Raw genomic sequence first — 15374 nt, 5'->3', positions numbered from 1 at the left:
ATCCCTCCCCCGGGCAGTGCCCCGGGCCCGCCCCGCGCGGTTCGGGAGGAGCCGCGGCCGCCGCGGGCACCGGCAGCGGCACCGGCACCGGGACGGAGCGGAGCGGAGCGGCGGCACCATGGCCTCCGAGAGCGAGGCGCAGCGAGCGCTGCAGTATGAGCAGACCCTGGTGAGTACCGGGGGCACCGGGCGGGCACCGGGCACCGGTGTGGCACAGGACGAGACGGGACGCGATGGAACAGCCGGGGATCTGGGGGGTCTGAGGGTGCTGCCCTGCTCAGGGAGGCAGAACTCCGCCCTGTTAGGGGTGCTGTCTCCTGTTTGGGATGTCGCCCCCAGCCCCCCCTCCAGCTGTGGAGGAGCCTAGCTGAGCCCCCACCCCCAGGGCAGGACTTCGGCACACACCTCAGCAGCCCCTGGCAGCACCCCTCCTCACTGGGAAGGGATGCCCACCCTGTGGGAGCTCGCAGAGGCGCCAGCCGGGCACGCTTCTCTCCCCCACACGGCATGTCCCCGGCCCTCTGCCCCCAAGATAAGGTATCTCCCCCGCCTGCAACCTTAGCCCCATGTTTACAGCTCCTTTTCCTCAGAGGCCTCCCCACTGGCACCAGGGTGTCCCATTGTCCTGGGCTGCCCTCCTTCCCCGCTGCGTCCCCAGTCACTCTGCTGCTCTCCGCTGCCCACGGCCCTCAGACATCACGGGCAAAGGTGCTTTTCCCCAGCCTCTGCTTGGGACGGTGCCCAAGGCGGACGGTACTTTGCCCTGGCATTTGGACAGGCAGGGCCGGGGAGGTGCGCAGGGAGCAGGGACACACGGTTGTCGTGCCCACGGCTGCCCAAGAGAGCCTGAGCCGGTTTCTGTGCGCGAAGCGGGCCCTGCTGAGCCTTACCCACCCAGCATGGGCTCACGGGGCAGCATCAGGGCACTGCTGCTCTGTGTACCCTCATCTCGCCTTTCCCAGCACCCAAACCCTTCTTCTGGTGCTGCCCCTCGGTGCTCAGCCCAGGCTGCCCCTGTGCCGCTGTCAGGTGGCTGCAGGACACCAGCTGGCCATGGGAGCCCCATCTGCGCCGTCATCTCCGCGACCTCACTGACCCCACACTCCTTCCCGGCAGGGCTGAGTCAGGGAGCAGTCGGGGGCAGGAACAGGGGTGAGCTGTGGCCGTGCCTGTCCCTGCTGCCAGCTCCGGACGGCCCCCCTGGGCGCCCTGGTCACGGTGGGTGAGCAGAGAGGCCATCCCAGCCGGGCACTGAGGAGCCTGCGGGCAGGCATGAGGGGAGAGGCACGCAGGGCTGGCATCAGGGCAGCCATGCTCGGCACCAGCAGACTTTGCCCTCCTTCTCTTTGGGCAGGATAGCACCCACGTCCTGAGTGCTCCATGCTGCCCATCCCCATGGCCTCTGGGCTCAGAGAGGCTCAGGGAAGTGCCTGGGGATGCTGGGTGAGGCTGGGTGTGGGCTCCTGTCCCATAGCCTCACACCTGCGTTTTGGGAGCTGCCTGGGCACGTGCTGGGCAGGAGGCGTGCCCAGCCCTCCCCGGTGCATCTAAGCCACCACTAGCTCCTGCCAGCACCTGCCAGGAGGGTCAGGATCCAGCTGGAGCCTGGCATGGGCTGGTCTGAGCTGGGCAGCCCAAGGACAGCTCTTGCTGCCTGTGCCCACAGACAGGCCATCACAGCCAGGCTGCAGGGTTGTGCCAACCGTGTCCAAAGGCCTGTGTCCCTGCTCCATGCCCTTCCTCTCCCCATATTTCAACAGCCCTGGGATGCCATGGGTCTTGGGACCCCAGACCTAAAGGTCTCCCCAGTTATCCCACCCTGGGGTCTCCATGCTGAAGAAGTGTCTGTGGGAACCCGTGGCATGCCAAGGGTGCTGGGGTGCACATCAGCCTCAGTGCCCCCACATGCCAGGCTCTTGTGGCAGGGAGCAACGGGCCCCATGGGGGGGATTAAGCTTGACAAACTGCCCTTATTCATTGCAGAGCTGCTCAGGGTGATTAGAGGCTGGCTAAGACGGGCAGCGTGACACACACCCCCTGGCCCCTGCCTGCCTGCTGCCAGCCCAGAGGAACCCACAACCCCTTGCCTTTAAATATCTCCCCTAAGGGAAATTTGGGGGGGAAGGTTGGCTGGTGTTGGTCATGAGGAGGTGGGCACCACTCCCAATCAAGCTCAGTGCTGTGGGACAGGCTGGCACGGGGACACGGCAGCACCAGACGCCAGTTCCCCTCGCAGGCACAGCATCGCCCAGGCACTGCAGGCACCATGGGCTGGCAGTGCCCAAGGGGCTGTGGCACAGCCAGTGCCTGCAGCGCCCGAGCCCAGGACCAACACAGTGGCCTTGGCCCATGCCCGTGTCCCCGAGTGCCCCCCACCAGCCCCCCCTGTGCCCGCTCCCTGCCCGCCCGGCACTGTGATTGTTCAGCTGCTTCACGGCAGAGGCCGGAGTCCCGGGGCTGTTTGTGTTTCAAAAGGCCTTTGTGGAAAAATAACCCAAGCAGAGGAGGAGGAGGAGGAGGAGGAAGGAGAGAGCCCACTGCTGGCCTTCACAGCCATGCTAGGGCTGTGGGCACAGTAGCTGTGGCTGCTCAGCACTGGACACCCGTGGGGGTCCCATGTCCTGCTTGTGGGGCTGTGGCATGGGGCAGAGGGGTGGCATTGGATGGCACAGGGTGGCAGGTGGCAGCAGGGTGGCATGGCCCCTTTGCTTGCATCCCTGTTGTTACAAGTGGGGTTGGCTCCAAAGTGGGGCAGAGGGGGAGCAAATCCCACCACCATCAACCAGGCTGGAGCCCCTGGGGCTGCACACCCCACCGTGTGCCCCAACACCTGGAGGAGTAGTGTGGTAGCCCCTGGCACAGCCCCAAGAGGTAGACACAGAGCTGGTTTGGGGGGCACTCAGCCTGGGGGTGTTTCCATCTTGGTTTGGGCTGGCCGTGGGTCAGCAGTGGGGCCAGGCAGGCAAGTGCTTGGCAGAGTGACAGCACTCCTGGGGTGCCGGCCCATTTCATCTTCCAGAGCAAACAAGCTTTTTCTGAAGGGAGCCTTTGAAATCAAGACCCCATGCAGGGCCGGGGTCGTCGTCTGGCAGCCGATGCTGGATTTGGCCCCTCAAGGTGGTCGTGCCTTTCCCCTCAGCTCTTTTCCACAGGGCAAGGAGCCACTGAGCCCATGCTGAGCAGGAGTTTGGGGGAAAATCCATGCTAGGACAGGGTCAACAATGGAACTTAGTTCACCCTCTTCTCCCTGCCTACTTCCCCACCCTCCCTCCCGCTGCTGGGCACAACCCGGGTATTAGACAGCAGAGAATCCACCCGGCGCCGCTCTGACTGCTTTCTGCTCTCTACCAAAGGGACCTGGGCAGGAGTGCTGCCCCGTGAGAAGCGCACCTTCACGCCATCCCCACGGGGAGTTGTCATGTGCCAGCAGGCCAGGGGGCTCTGAACGGTACCTGGGCATCCAGGGTGGGCACTGCCGCCAGCAGCTGGGACTGAGCTGCCCACGTGCCGAGCACGGTGCCCACCCGTGGCGCTGCCCCTCTGCCGGGCGCTGGCACGGGCCGTGCCGGGGAGGAGGGCGGCTGTGCCCCGGCTGGGCAGCCACGCGCTGCGCTGGCACGGCACGGCGGGTGGGCACGCCATCAGCATGGGGCTCACGTTGTCCCGACGTGGGAGCCTGGCAGGGCCCCCACGGTCCTGAAGCCTTCCTTTGTGCCGGGCCAACCTCTGGCGCTTGGCATTCAGGTCGTGCAGGGGGGGAGTGAGGCGGAAACCAAGCAACCGAGTCCTTGGCAGTGCCCGCCAGCACGGGACAAATGCCCCTGGCTCAGTGGGAAGGACGGGCACAAAGACCTCCTGGCCAGCATGAGGGGCACTGCCAGGGCCACCTCCTGCCAGTTCCAGGCCACGTGCCACAGCCAGGCAGGAGGCACCCGAGGAAAAGGGGGTGATCCCTATGTGGGCACAGAGCTGCTCACACCCCTTTGATCCCTAAACCCCCTCTTCACAGCCCAGGGACCACCCTGAGCTTGATGTTGTGCTCCCCCTCTCCTGGAACTGGGGGTACATCCTGTCCCTCACTGTCCTCTTGCCTCCCTGCTGCCAGCTGAGACCAGCCAACTCATGTCACATATGAGCAGCCAAGGCTGCTTTTGGAGGGGGCATCCCAGCCTTGCTCTTAGCAAAGTCAGGGTGTGGTGCCTGCAGAGTGCCAGCACAACCCCAATACCAGCCCTCAGAGAGTCTCCTGGCCAAGCTGGCCATGCTCCCATCACTGGAGGCCCTTCCCCTCCCTCCACCAGCCCAGTCCGGTGCCTGGGGCACCTGGGCAGGGCTGGAGACTGGTACCGACTTTCAGCTGCCTGCTTTGGGCATGTGGGCAAAACAATCACTCACCATCGATCCACATTCACCTTATCTGCCTGGCTTCTTCCCACGCCCTGGAGGGCAGCCGGGCACTCCCACAGGGGCCTCCACCCCTTTGCCTCGGGATGCCATGCCTGTTCCCTCACCTGGCAGGCCATGCCAGTATGCCAGCTGCTCCCCTGACTCAGTTTCCCCACTTGGGTGCAAGGGGTTGGGGTACCAGCTGCCCTGACACCGCTGCCTGCTCCTTCTCCCCCAGATGTATGGGCGTTACACGCAGGACTTGGGCACCTTCGCCAAGGATGAGGCAGCCCGGCTGCGGCTGCAGGAGGGGGACACGCCCCGGCCCCGCCGCCCCTCCGAGCTGCTGGAGTACACCCAGGGCCGCTGTGCCCCCTGTCGTGGTAAGAGTCACGGGTGGGCACAGCCCCACGGTGGCACAGTCTGGACACGGCTGCCCATTCCACCACGGTGGTGCGGGTAGAATTTCTGTGGCTGTCATGGGACACCGGCGCCGAGGACAATGCCACCTGCCCGCCGGGCAGCAGGGACACAATGGCCTGAAATAGCCGGGCGCGCTGCAGGGACCGGGGGGCCCCAGCCCCTCTACCTGGGGCCATGCCAGGGAGGCTGTGCTGGTGGGAGGTGCATGCCCAGTGGTGCCGTGTGTGACTGAGCAGTCAGCTGGCTGTGACAGCTGGACACACAGCAGTGCTCCAGAACCAGACAGTACCAGCAGTGCTGGGTCAATGCTGCTGGTTGTGAGCCTTTCTGTTGCTGCCAGCCCGGCTCTGCCACCTCAGTGTGCCCATCCCTGGGGCACCCAGCCTTGAACCCGCCCTTGTGTCCACAGTCTGTGCCTTGCAGTGCCAGCGGTTCCTCATCTCCAAGGTGGGCGAGGACTGGGTCTTCCTCATACTGCTGGGACTGGTCATGGCACTGGTCAGCTGGGCCATGGATTTCGCCATTGCCACGTGCCTCCAAGGTAAGCGGGTATCAGTGGGTTCCTGGGGCCATGGCAGGGCAGAGTGGCTATGCCCCAGGGACATGCCATGTGCCCTGCCACCCACCACCCATCTGGCCGGCTGTTCCCACAGCTCAGAAGTGGATGTACGGGGGCCTGGACACCAACGTGCTGCTGCAGTACATGGCCTGGGTCACCTACCCCACTGTGCTCATCACCTTCTCAGCTGGCTTCACCCAGATCCTTGCTCCCCAGGCCGTGGGTAGGGCATCAAGGGGCTGCCTGCACCCTAAACAGGGTGTCCAATCCCTGGGAGCTGTGCGCTGGGAGCTGCCTGGGTGTCTCCCTGGAGGTCCTGGGAGTCTTTCTAGGGATTTGGGCTGGTCTTCAGAGGGTCTGCTGGGGACTGTGGTTTGGATATCATCCTGAGCTATGGGGTTGGGGATCTCCTAAGGCCTGTGAGAGAGAGCTCTTCAGAGAGTCTCCTGTGAGTTAAGGGGTGGATATCCTCCTGGGCTGAGGCTAGGGCTAAGACCTGATCTTCAGAGGGTCTCCTGGGGCTATGAAATTGGGGTCCCCATGGGGCTATGGGTTGAGCTGTGCCTACATCATCATGGGGCTGTTCTTGCAAATTGTAAGGTGGGAAGAGGTGCTGGGATCTCCTTGTGGCAGTGGGTTGTGGCAGAGCATCAAGGGTTACTCCCCAGAGCCATGGGGCAGTGTCCCACTTCATGGCTATTGGTCAAGGCTGTCCCCATGTCACCAGGCTCTGGGATCCCTGAGATGAAGACAATCCTGCGGGGTGTTGTGCTGAAGGAGTACCTCACCCTCAAGACTTTTGTGGCCAAGGTGATCGGACTGACATGTGCCCTGGGCAGTGGCATGCCCCTGGGCAAGGAGGTGAGGGTAGTGCTGGGGCAGGGTGAGCAGGGGGCCGGGGAGTGACACTGAGGGCAATGTGCTCAGTCCCCTATTGTTCTCTCAGGGTCCGTTTGTCCACATCGCCAGCATGTGCGCAGCCCTGCTCAGCCGCTTCCTCTCCCTCTTTGGGGGCTTCTATGAGGTGAGCAGGGGCAGGCTGGCCCCAGGAGGATCAACCTCTGCCCACCAGCAGGTTTGGCAGTGCCTAGGCTTGGGGGGGCAATGCCCACTCACTCCTGTCTCCCTCACAGAATGAGGCAAGAAACATTGAAATGCTGGCAGCTGCCTGCGCTGTTGGTGTTGGCTGCTGCTTCGCCGCCCCCATCGGAGGTAGGGTCACCCCGGGCCTCCCCACACCCCCTACACCTCCCGCCCAGGCAGCAGGGTCCACCTGGAGAGGCAAGCAGGACCCCCAGGACAGCTGGCATGGGAGAGGGCAGTGCTGCTCAGCAGGCTCCATCCTCCCAGATGTGTAATGTCTGCTCTTGTCCTCTCCCTTGCCGCCCTGCGCTCCAGGGAGCTCCCCACTCCAGTCCCGCTGAGCCCTGCCCGTAGGTTGGTGATGTGTCTGACTCTTTCCTTGCCCTTTGCCTGCTGCCCTATCTGTCTGTTTGTCTATCTGTGTGCACCCCACACCATCCCAGTGGCGCCCCTCATCCCTGTGCTACCCTCTCGCTCATGCAGACTCGTGCTTGGCCCGCTGTGCTGTGTCCCTTGTGCCCAGCTGGCACCAGCCACGTGCTTTGCCAGGGAAGCCCTTGAACCACCCTGTAGTGTGTCCATGGGGCAGCCAGACCTCCATGGGCTGTGCACGAGTGTGGACTCAGGGTGGGAAGCATGCCAGGCACCGGGGGCCTGCCTAGGTTTCTCCACCTCCCTTGTGCACTTTCCCCCAATGCCAGGCGTCCTGTTCAGCATCGAGGTCACCTCCACCTTCTTTGCCGTCCGCAACTACTGGCGCGGCTTCTTCGCTGCCACCTTCAGTGCCTTCATCTTCCGTGTCCTTGCTGTCTGGAACAAGGATGAAGGTACCTCAGGCAGGGTGAGGGCACAGGGGTCCCCTGCCCAGCCCTACTGACCCCCACCATCCCCCAGAGACAATCACGGCGCTGTTCAAAACCCGCTTCCGCCTCGACTTCCCCTTCGACCTGCAGGAGCTGCCTGCCTTTGCCGTCATCGGGTGAGTGCGACCATCCCAGCACCCATCCTGTGGCCCCAGGGGTGGCAGTGGCAGCATTGGTGGTGCTGGTGGTGGCAGCAGGACACCTCTTCCCTTGGCTCTGCCCAGGATCGCCAGCGGCTTTGGGGGCGCACTCTTTGTCTACCTCAACCGCAAGATTGTGCAGTTCATGCGCCGCCAGAAGACCATCAACCGCTTCCTCATGAAGAAGTAGGTGCCCAGCAGTCCCCAGCAGCAGGGTGGTGGAGCTGGGACTGCACCAAAATCACCCCCTGCCCTGTGCTGCCCTGCCAGGCGCCTGCTCTTCCCTGCCCTGGTGACGCTGATCATCTCCACGCTGACCTTCCCACCCGGCTTTGGACAGTTCATGGCTGGCCAGGTACCTGCCACTGGGGTGGCACACCAGTCCCTACCCCAGGGCCTCCACAAGCCCCAGCTGACCTCTGCCCATCAACAGCTCACCCAGAAGGACACCTTGGTGACACTCTTTGACAACCAGACATGGGCCAAGCAGGGAATCAGTGATGAGTTCGAATACTTGGGCATCCTGGAGGCCTGGCGCCATCCCCGCTCCAACGTCTTCGTCACACTTGTTGTCTTCATCCTCATGAAGGTGGGTGCCTACTTCCGCTGCCATTCCCAAGGTACCACCAGGAGGTTATGGAGAAGATTTTCTGGTTGCCATCAGGGAGGTGCCAGATTATTACCAGAAAGGTGGCACCAGAAGGCACTGGGTGGCTGCTGCAGGAGTTCACCAAGGTGTTTGCTGGGTGGTGCTGGCATGCCATCGAAGAGATCTTGGCTGGGAGCCACCAGTGTGCCACCAGGGAGGTTCTGGCTGCTTGCTCCTAGGTGCCACCAGGGAGGTGCTGGCAGAGTGCCCCTGGGAGGAACCCATGCCCCATTGCAGGGTGTGGTGCCCACGTGCTGCTCCACAGCACCCAGCTGGGGGTCACAGCACGGGCAGGAGGCAGGGCTGGGTCAGGGAAGGCAACTAATGGGTCTCTGCCCCACAGTTCTGGATGTCAGCTTTGGCTACTACCATCCCAGTGCCCTGTGGAGCCTTCATGCCCGTCTTTGTCATTGGTGAGACCCTGCACGTTGTGTGGGCACAGTGGGAGGAGGGAGCCACCTCTCAGCCCACACTGGGCACCTATGGGTGCCTCCAGATGTCCCCTTCCCTGGCAGGGGTGCGAGGCCCTGTGCCTGTTCCCAGCCACTCTTTGCCTGCAGGGGCAGCCTTTGGGCGCCTGGTGGGGGAGAGCATGGCAGCCTGGTTCCCTGATGGCATCCACACGGACAGCAACATCTACCGCATCGTGCCAGGGGGCTACGCCGTGGTGGGTAAGCACCGAGCTGGAATGGGGACACCATGGTGGGCATCATTTGGAGATGCTGCCCCACAACTGAGGTGATGATCCCTGGAACTGGGAGTGATATCACCACTGGGGTGAAGGGCCCCAGATGTGGTGGACGCCCTAGAGGGGGGAACCCCGGGTAGGGACCTAGCCTGGTGGCAATACCTGACACCCCTCCCCCGTCTCCTGGCGGTGGCCGCAGGGGCAGCCGCACTGTCAGGTGCTGTCACCCACACGGTGTCCACGGCCGTCATCGTCTTCGAGCTGACGGGGCAGATCTCGCACATCCTGCCTGTCATGATCGCTGTCATCCTGGCCAATGCTGTCGCCCAGAGCCTCCAGCCCTCCCTCTACGACAGCATCATCCGTATCAAGAAGCTTCCCTACCTCCCTGAGCTGGGCTGGGGCCACCACGAGTGAGTTTGTGTCCCCTGTCCCATCCCCAAACCCCTCACCAGGCACAAGGGGAGGGGGCGGCATTACTCTGAGGCCACTGTTCTTATCCCTGGGCAGGAAATACAGTGTACGGGTGGAGGACATCATGGTGCGGGATATCCGCTATGTCACACTCAACTGCAAGTACCGGGACCTGCAGCAGGTCCTGCACAGCACCAAGATGAAGAACCTGCCACTGGTGGAGTCAGCTGGTGAGACACAGGCAGGGGCTCTGCCAGCATCCACAGCAGCCATGGAGTGTGCCAGGGTAGTGGGTGGGTGGCAGAGGGAACATCAGGAGCCAGTGTGGTCCCTTGCTGTGTCTGGCAGAGTCCATGATCCTGCTGGGCTCCATTGAGCGGACGCAGGTGGGGGCCCTGCTCAGCAGCCAGCTCAGTCCCCAGCGCCGGCTCCTGGCACTGCGGCAGAAGGTGCTGTCCGAGGATGGGCACCGGCTCTCCGATTCCAGCATTCGCTTCCAGGTGAGGGGTGCAGCCGTCTTGGGGGATGCCTGGTCAGAGTGCCCCCCACCACTGTCACCCTACCACCCCATCCCCCACAGATCAGCACAGAGACCTCCTCGGGCACCCCTGCCCGCCCTGCACTCCGCAAGCCCCTGAAGCCGGCATTGAAGCGGGTGCCCAGCAGCCCAGCCGACAGCCCCCCAGGTGAGTCTGCATGCAGCCCCCTGGTCCCCCTGTGTCCCCGCCACTGACGCCCCCTCTCCACCCACAGCAGGCAGCGCTGACCACAGTGGCATTGCCCTCAAGAACCTCTTCTGTGCCAACGCCGCTACAGAGCCGACCGAGGTGAGAGCCTGGCCCTGCCCATCCCTTCTCATCCCTGAATGGCCTTTCCTGGCCCTGCCCAGCCCTGCCTGTCCCTGCCCAGCCCTGCCTGGCCCTTCCCAGCCCTGCCTGTTCTTGTCACATCCCTTTCATCCCTGTCAACCCTGCCTATTGAACCCTGCCTGGAATGTCCCTTCCCATCCCTTTCCATAATTTTCTATCCCATCCCATCCCATCCCGTCCCGTCCCGTCCCGTCCCATCCCATCCCATCCCATCCCGTCCCGTCCCGTCCCGTCCCGTCCCGTCCCGTCCCGTCCCATCCCATCCCATCCCATCCCATCCCGTCCCATCCCATCCCCTAACTGCTGTATCTCCCATGGGCCAGGCTCAGGGCACAGCCCATCCCAAGGCCAAACGCGTCCGCATTTCCATTGTGGTAAGCTGCAGCCAATCGCAGCCTGGGCACAGCTCCTTCCAGCCAATCAGAGCCTGGCAGGAGTTCTATGAACCAATCAGGGGCCTTGCAAGATTCTACTTGGCCAATCATGTTGGGTCTATATCTGTGCAGTCCCTCTTGGACAGTTACGATTCCCTCCAACCAATCCTGTGTGCATCTTCCCCATCCCAAACTTTGCCAGGAACTGGGACATGGAGCTTCCCAGCCATCACAACCACAGGATCTACCCCACCTTGCTCAGCCAATCATGGCGCACCTTGCATTCTCTCTGCCAATCACAAGCTTGGCTTGTCCAACTGTGGCCAATCAGGGTGTGACCAAATGTCCTGTCAACCAATCATGCTACTTGACCTGCCCATGTGTTGCCTGCACCCTCGCTGCACCCTCGCTGCGCCCTGCCTGCAGCCCGATGCGGCTGCACCGCCTGCCGCCCTCATGGCTGCTCCAACACACCTCTCTTGCAGGAGGAGATGATTCTGGGTGACAAGATGACCCCGGCAGAGGTGAGGAGTTGGGCAGAGACAGGCAGGACCCTTCTGCTCAGAGGGATCCCAGACATCCCAAAGGGGTGCCAGAACATGGGGTGGGCATGGGGAGGTCTCCATAAGACTGGGGGTAAGGAGGAGGGGAGGGCCCTTGCTGGCACTTGTGGGGATGCCATATCCCTTACCCTGCCCAATGGCACCTCCCCAGATCCTGGAGTGGGAAGAACAGCAGCTGGACCAGCTGGTGGACTTCAGCAGTGCCAAGATCGACCCTGCACCCTTCCAGCTGGTGGAGCACACCTCGCTGCACAAGGTGCGCCCACACCCCACCCCAGGCCCCCACCCACAACCCCCAGACCCTCATTACAGCCCCCTCTTCCTGCAGACCCACACCATCTTCTCTCTGCTGGGCCTGGACCATGCATTCGTCACCAGCATTGGGCGGCTGGTGGGCATGGTGTCCCTCAAGGAGGTGAGCAGGGGACAGGGGGGCTGGAGGGGCACAGAGCAGCACCTGGAGCTGTTTGCCCATGGGTTTGGGGTCCCTGCAGCTCCGCAAGGCTATCGAGGGCTCGCTGACGGGCAAGGGGGTGAAGGTGCGCCCGCCACTCGCCAGCTTCCGTGACAGCACCGCCAGCACCACTGAGGCCGACACCACCGCCCTGCGCCAGCTCTGGGATCGCCACCAGCACCACCACATGCCCCGCGAGGCTGGTCCTGGGGGCGATGATGATGATGACACCCCCAGGGGCCAGTGAGACCCTTGAGATCCACCCCCACCGTGTCCCCAGAAGCCACAAGGGCTCCCTGGCTGGTGCTGGGGGATGCCCACCCTGAGCCCACTGATGCCAGGCTCAGCACAAGAGTGGGCACTGTCAGTCCAGTGCCTCTGCCCCCTTGCTGGGCTGGGGACCAGCCAAATGTCCCCCAGCCAGCCCCTGCTCCCCAACTACCTGCCAGCTCTTGGGGCTTCCCACTTTGCTACCTCTGTACCCCCAAGCCCCTGGTGCCCCCAGAATGGCCACTGCCCTCACACCTTCCATGAGCACCACAATGTCCCTTCTTGGGGTGGCAGGGGCAGAGAGGGGCATCAGGTTGGGGTGTCCACGGGAACATGGGTGGGCATTGCCTCCTGTGCTCAGCACCTCATGGCTGGGAAGAGAGGGTCCTGCTGCCGCTCTGCCATGCACTTCTTCCCATGTAAATACAGAGATTTTTATATTAATTTAATAAAAGGACTTTATAAACAGAGCTGAAGCACTATGGGGATGAAGGTGGAGAGGAGCACAGCCAGTGGGCACCAGCTGAGCTTCACCACAGTGCTGGGGTTGGTATCACTCCAGGCAAGGAGCCTTTTGTCACCCAGAGCCGCTCACAGCATGGCCTCACTGCGGTACAGCAGCTGCGGGGGCTGCCCTGCAGCAGTGGCGCGGCGCTGGACAGTAATGACCAGCGTGCCAGCCTCGGTGAGGGTGCAGCTCACCGACAGTGGGTCCGTGTCTTCGGGCAGCTGGCACTTGTGCGTGAAGGTGTCACAGACAGTGCCATCTGCAGCCACCTGTGGGGGAGCAGCACCGGTGCAGTGGAATTCAGTGTGGCATGGTGAGGCCCACAGCACATTCCCAGTTACCCCAGTGCTTCTAATGGGGCAACTCCCAGTCACCCTGGCTCCAGCAGGGGGTTCAATAGGGAAGATCCCAGTGACTCCAGGGCAATTCCCAGTTACTCCATTGCCAGCAGGAAGCAGGCCTCTGCTGCCCAAGTCTTGGCTTGCGGGTTAAATTCCGGCTACTCCAGTGCCAGCAGGGACTGTTCCCACTTGCCACCTCCAGCAGAGAAGGCAATGGAGCAGGAGTTCCCAGTTGTCCCATTCTCAGTGAGGACAGTTCCCAGTTATGCCAGTACAGAACAGGAATGAGCAGGACCTATTATCCCATCACTGGGGCACAGTTCCCATTTACCCCAGTGCTAGCAAGGGCTATTCCCAGTTACCACCCTGTCCCCACCACCCGCAGGAGGGGGTGTCATGGGACAGGACCCACACTGTGCCATGGCTGAGGGGGATGCTGCCCCCTGGGGTTCCTCACCTTTTCTGCTTGGATGGTGACATGGCAGTTGGAGGTGGTCACCACAATGTCAGGGGGCTCGAACTGGCTGACGTCGGCCACCACTTGGTAGGTGTCACCCTGGGCACGCACCCAGGTGCCCAGGCTGCAGGGGTACATGGCACCTGGGGACTCTGTGGGCATTGGAGGGCTGCTGGGCATGGGGCCACAGTGCCCAGGGGCTGGGGGACTGGGAGGTGTGGGAGAGTCTGGTGACACTGGGGGACTGGGAGGGCTGGGGCTAGCAGGTGGCAGTGGGAGTTTGGGGATATTGAAGGTGCTGGGGAATTGCGGGGGGTACTGGGGGCCTGGAGGCACCTGAGGGCCTGGGAGATTCCAGGGGCACTAGGCAACCTGAAGCACAGGAGGGTGAAAACACTGGGGATGACCACGAGAGTCTGGGGAGGGTGAGCTGGGGGGAGAGAAGAGGACACTGGGGTTACTGGGGCTGTACAAGAAGTGGGGGCCTGGCAGGTGACATCCAAGGGTGTGAGGAGAGGGGAGCTGAGGACATAAGGGCAGCTGGGATGGTCTGGAGTGGGGAGGAAAAGCTGTGGGGGGTTCTGGGGACAAAAGGAGGATCAAAAGGGTCTGGGGAAGGGGAGGAGACAGCGTGGTGGTCCTGGGGACAGCAGGAACACTGGAGTTAGCAGGTGTACAAAAGCACTCGGGGAGTAAAAGCTGGAGGACAGTCCAGAGAGCCATGGGGTACCCAGGGGGCAGTCAGGGCTCCCTTCTGATCCCTCCCAAGCTGAGGGGAGGGTCGTACGCCAGCCCCAGGCACAGGTGAGCTAGATAACCCCTGGGGGGCCATCCCCAGGGTAGCAGGGCCGCCGCACCCTAGGGCTCCCCCACCCTCCACACCCGGTACCTGGGTACCCAAACGCCTCCTGTCCCCGTGCCCCAGAGGGTCCGTGCCGCCGGTCGCCCTCGAAGCGGGGCTCGCTGTGGCCCTGCCCGTAGGCACTGAGGAGCTCGGCGCGGTACGTGGAGGCTGAGCCGAGCGATGCCATGGTGCCTGCTGCCCGCGCCCCCCAAGGCCCTGCCGTGGGGAGGGTCCAGCCGCCCGCCCGCCAGCCACCACCGCTAGATGCCCATAATTAGGCACCCTGTCTGTAGGAATGCGAGATAAGGGACGAGGCCTCCGTCACCCTGTGGGGCCGCAGAAGGGGCTGCATCCCTGCCACGGATGGCCTGCCACCCCCCAGCCCCCTGGGGAGGAGGTGCCCCGCACATGCGAGAAGAGGCACCCGGCGCAGTGCTCGCACAATTGACTTTATTCAAGACCTGGCAGGATGGAGGAGGGGGTGCCATGGTGTGGGCACCCCACGGATACTCCACAGGTACCGCCACAGCGGGGCGGGGGGGCTCAGGCAGCTCCCACGGATATGCACACGCGTGCACATGCCCATGCGCTCCCAGGTGTGCACATGCACACACACACAGAGCAAAGCCCCCCACCCATCCACAGGCAGCCTGCACCCCCCGGCCCATCCCAGTACCGTGGGGAGCATCCACTGCCCCCGGGAGCGAGCGGAAGCGGGTGGCAGGGAGCCATCAGCATGGTGTCGGGCCTGCTGGGCCCTGCAGCCCCTCGGTGATGCAGGGCAGGGAGGACCAGCCCCACACCGGGCAGCCCATGGCAGGGAGGGAGAACAGGAGCTGTGTCCGGCAGGGGTCAGTGGGGGTGCTGGGGGGATGCAGGGGAGCAGAGGTGCTAGGGTGCATCCCGGGGCATGGGGACAGGGAACAGTGACTGGGCTGGGTGAGGAGCAGCATGCAGGGGGAGAGTGGCCCCACGAGAATACGTGCCATGCAGGAAGGGGTGCGCAAGCGTTGGCAAAAACTGGCATTCCTCCCCCAGACGACGTGCCTGGAACCCCTCACGTGGGCTTGGGGGGTTCCCCGAGGGGGGGTGCCACCCCCAGCCAGGACGGGGGGGGCTGGTCGCCCTTCATGTAGGCACTTGGTTCCCTGCCAGGGGTGAGTGACTTGTGGACAGGGACATTGGTCCCACATCCTACCCCCTCTCTCCACCCTGCATTGCCACACAGCAGACTAGGGGACCCCTGGCTGGGCTGACCCCCTTGCCACAGGGCTGGACTGGGGCTGCTCTCCTGGTGGCCCCAAGCCCCCAGCCTGGGGGCCTGCACCCACCTGGTCCTGCAGTCTTCCTGTGTCAGCCCCATGCACGTACAAAAGTATAGAAAGTCCCAGCACCGCAGCACATCCACAGCCCCCCAGCACCCCTGGCACCCCCACAGCACCCCTCCAGCAGCTCCATGCTCCAAGGCAGCAGTTCACAGTTTTAAACT

General features: G+C 63.4%; 2 protein-coding genes across 5 annotated transcripts; one reads left to right on the top strand and one right to left on the bottom strand.

The window, feature by feature from the left end:
* Window positions 1-21: 21 nt before the first annotated feature.
* On the top strand, window positions 22-12205 carry CLCN2 (chloride voltage-gated channel 2). 4 transcript variants are annotated; one of them, XM_086843260.1, is made up of 24 exons: window positions 22-169; window positions 4625-4769; window positions 5219-5350; window positions 5463-5591; window positions 6096-6229; window positions 6315-6392; window positions 6502-6580; window positions 7153-7278; window positions 7346-7430; window positions 7539-7640; window positions 7725-7809; window positions 7888-8043; window positions 8447-8516; window positions 8664-8774; window positions 8991-9204; window positions 9302-9435; window positions 9554-9705; window positions 9786-9891; window positions 9962-10032; window positions 10398-10448; window positions 10934-10972; window positions 11163-11267; window positions 11340-11426; window positions 11506-12205. In XM_086843260.1, the coding sequence occupies exons 1-24, from the start codon at window positions 119-121 to the stop codon at window positions 11710-11712; spliced, it is 2649 nt and encodes an 882-aa protein (XP_086699386.1). In that variant the 5' UTR covers window positions 22-118; the 3' UTR covers window positions 11713-12205. The 4 variants fall into 4 exon arrangements, with proteins under 4 accessions (XP_086699386.1, XP_086699385.1, XP_086699388.1 ...); XM_086843259.1 differs by having other exon boundaries at window positions 9959-10032; XM_086843262.1 differs by lacking the exon at window positions 10398-10448.
* Window positions 12160-14130, bottom strand: LOC111943470 (heat shock protein beta-7-like). Its single transcript, XM_023946447.2, has 3 exons — window positions 13931-14130; window positions 13042-13193; window positions 12160-12512 (listed from the first exon to the last, which is right to left on the bottom strand). The coding sequence occupies exons 1-3, from the start codon at window positions 14070-14072 to the stop codon at window positions 12327-12329; spliced, it is 480 nt and encodes a 159-aa protein (XP_023802215.2). The 5' UTR covers window positions 14073-14130; the 3' UTR covers window positions 12160-12326.
* Window positions 14131-15374: the final 1244 nt, after the last annotated feature.

The sequence above is a fragment of the Cyanistes caeruleus genome, chromosome 10, assembly GCF_971803275.1.
Source record: "Cyanistes caeruleus chromosome 10, bCyaCae1.hap1.1, whole genome shotgun sequence".
NCBI lineage: Eukaryota > Metazoa > Chordata > Aves > Passeriformes > Paridae > Cyanistes > Cyanistes caeruleus.
Note: the sequence above shows the minus strand (reverse complement) of the source record. Positions and strands in the feature narration are given on the sequence as shown.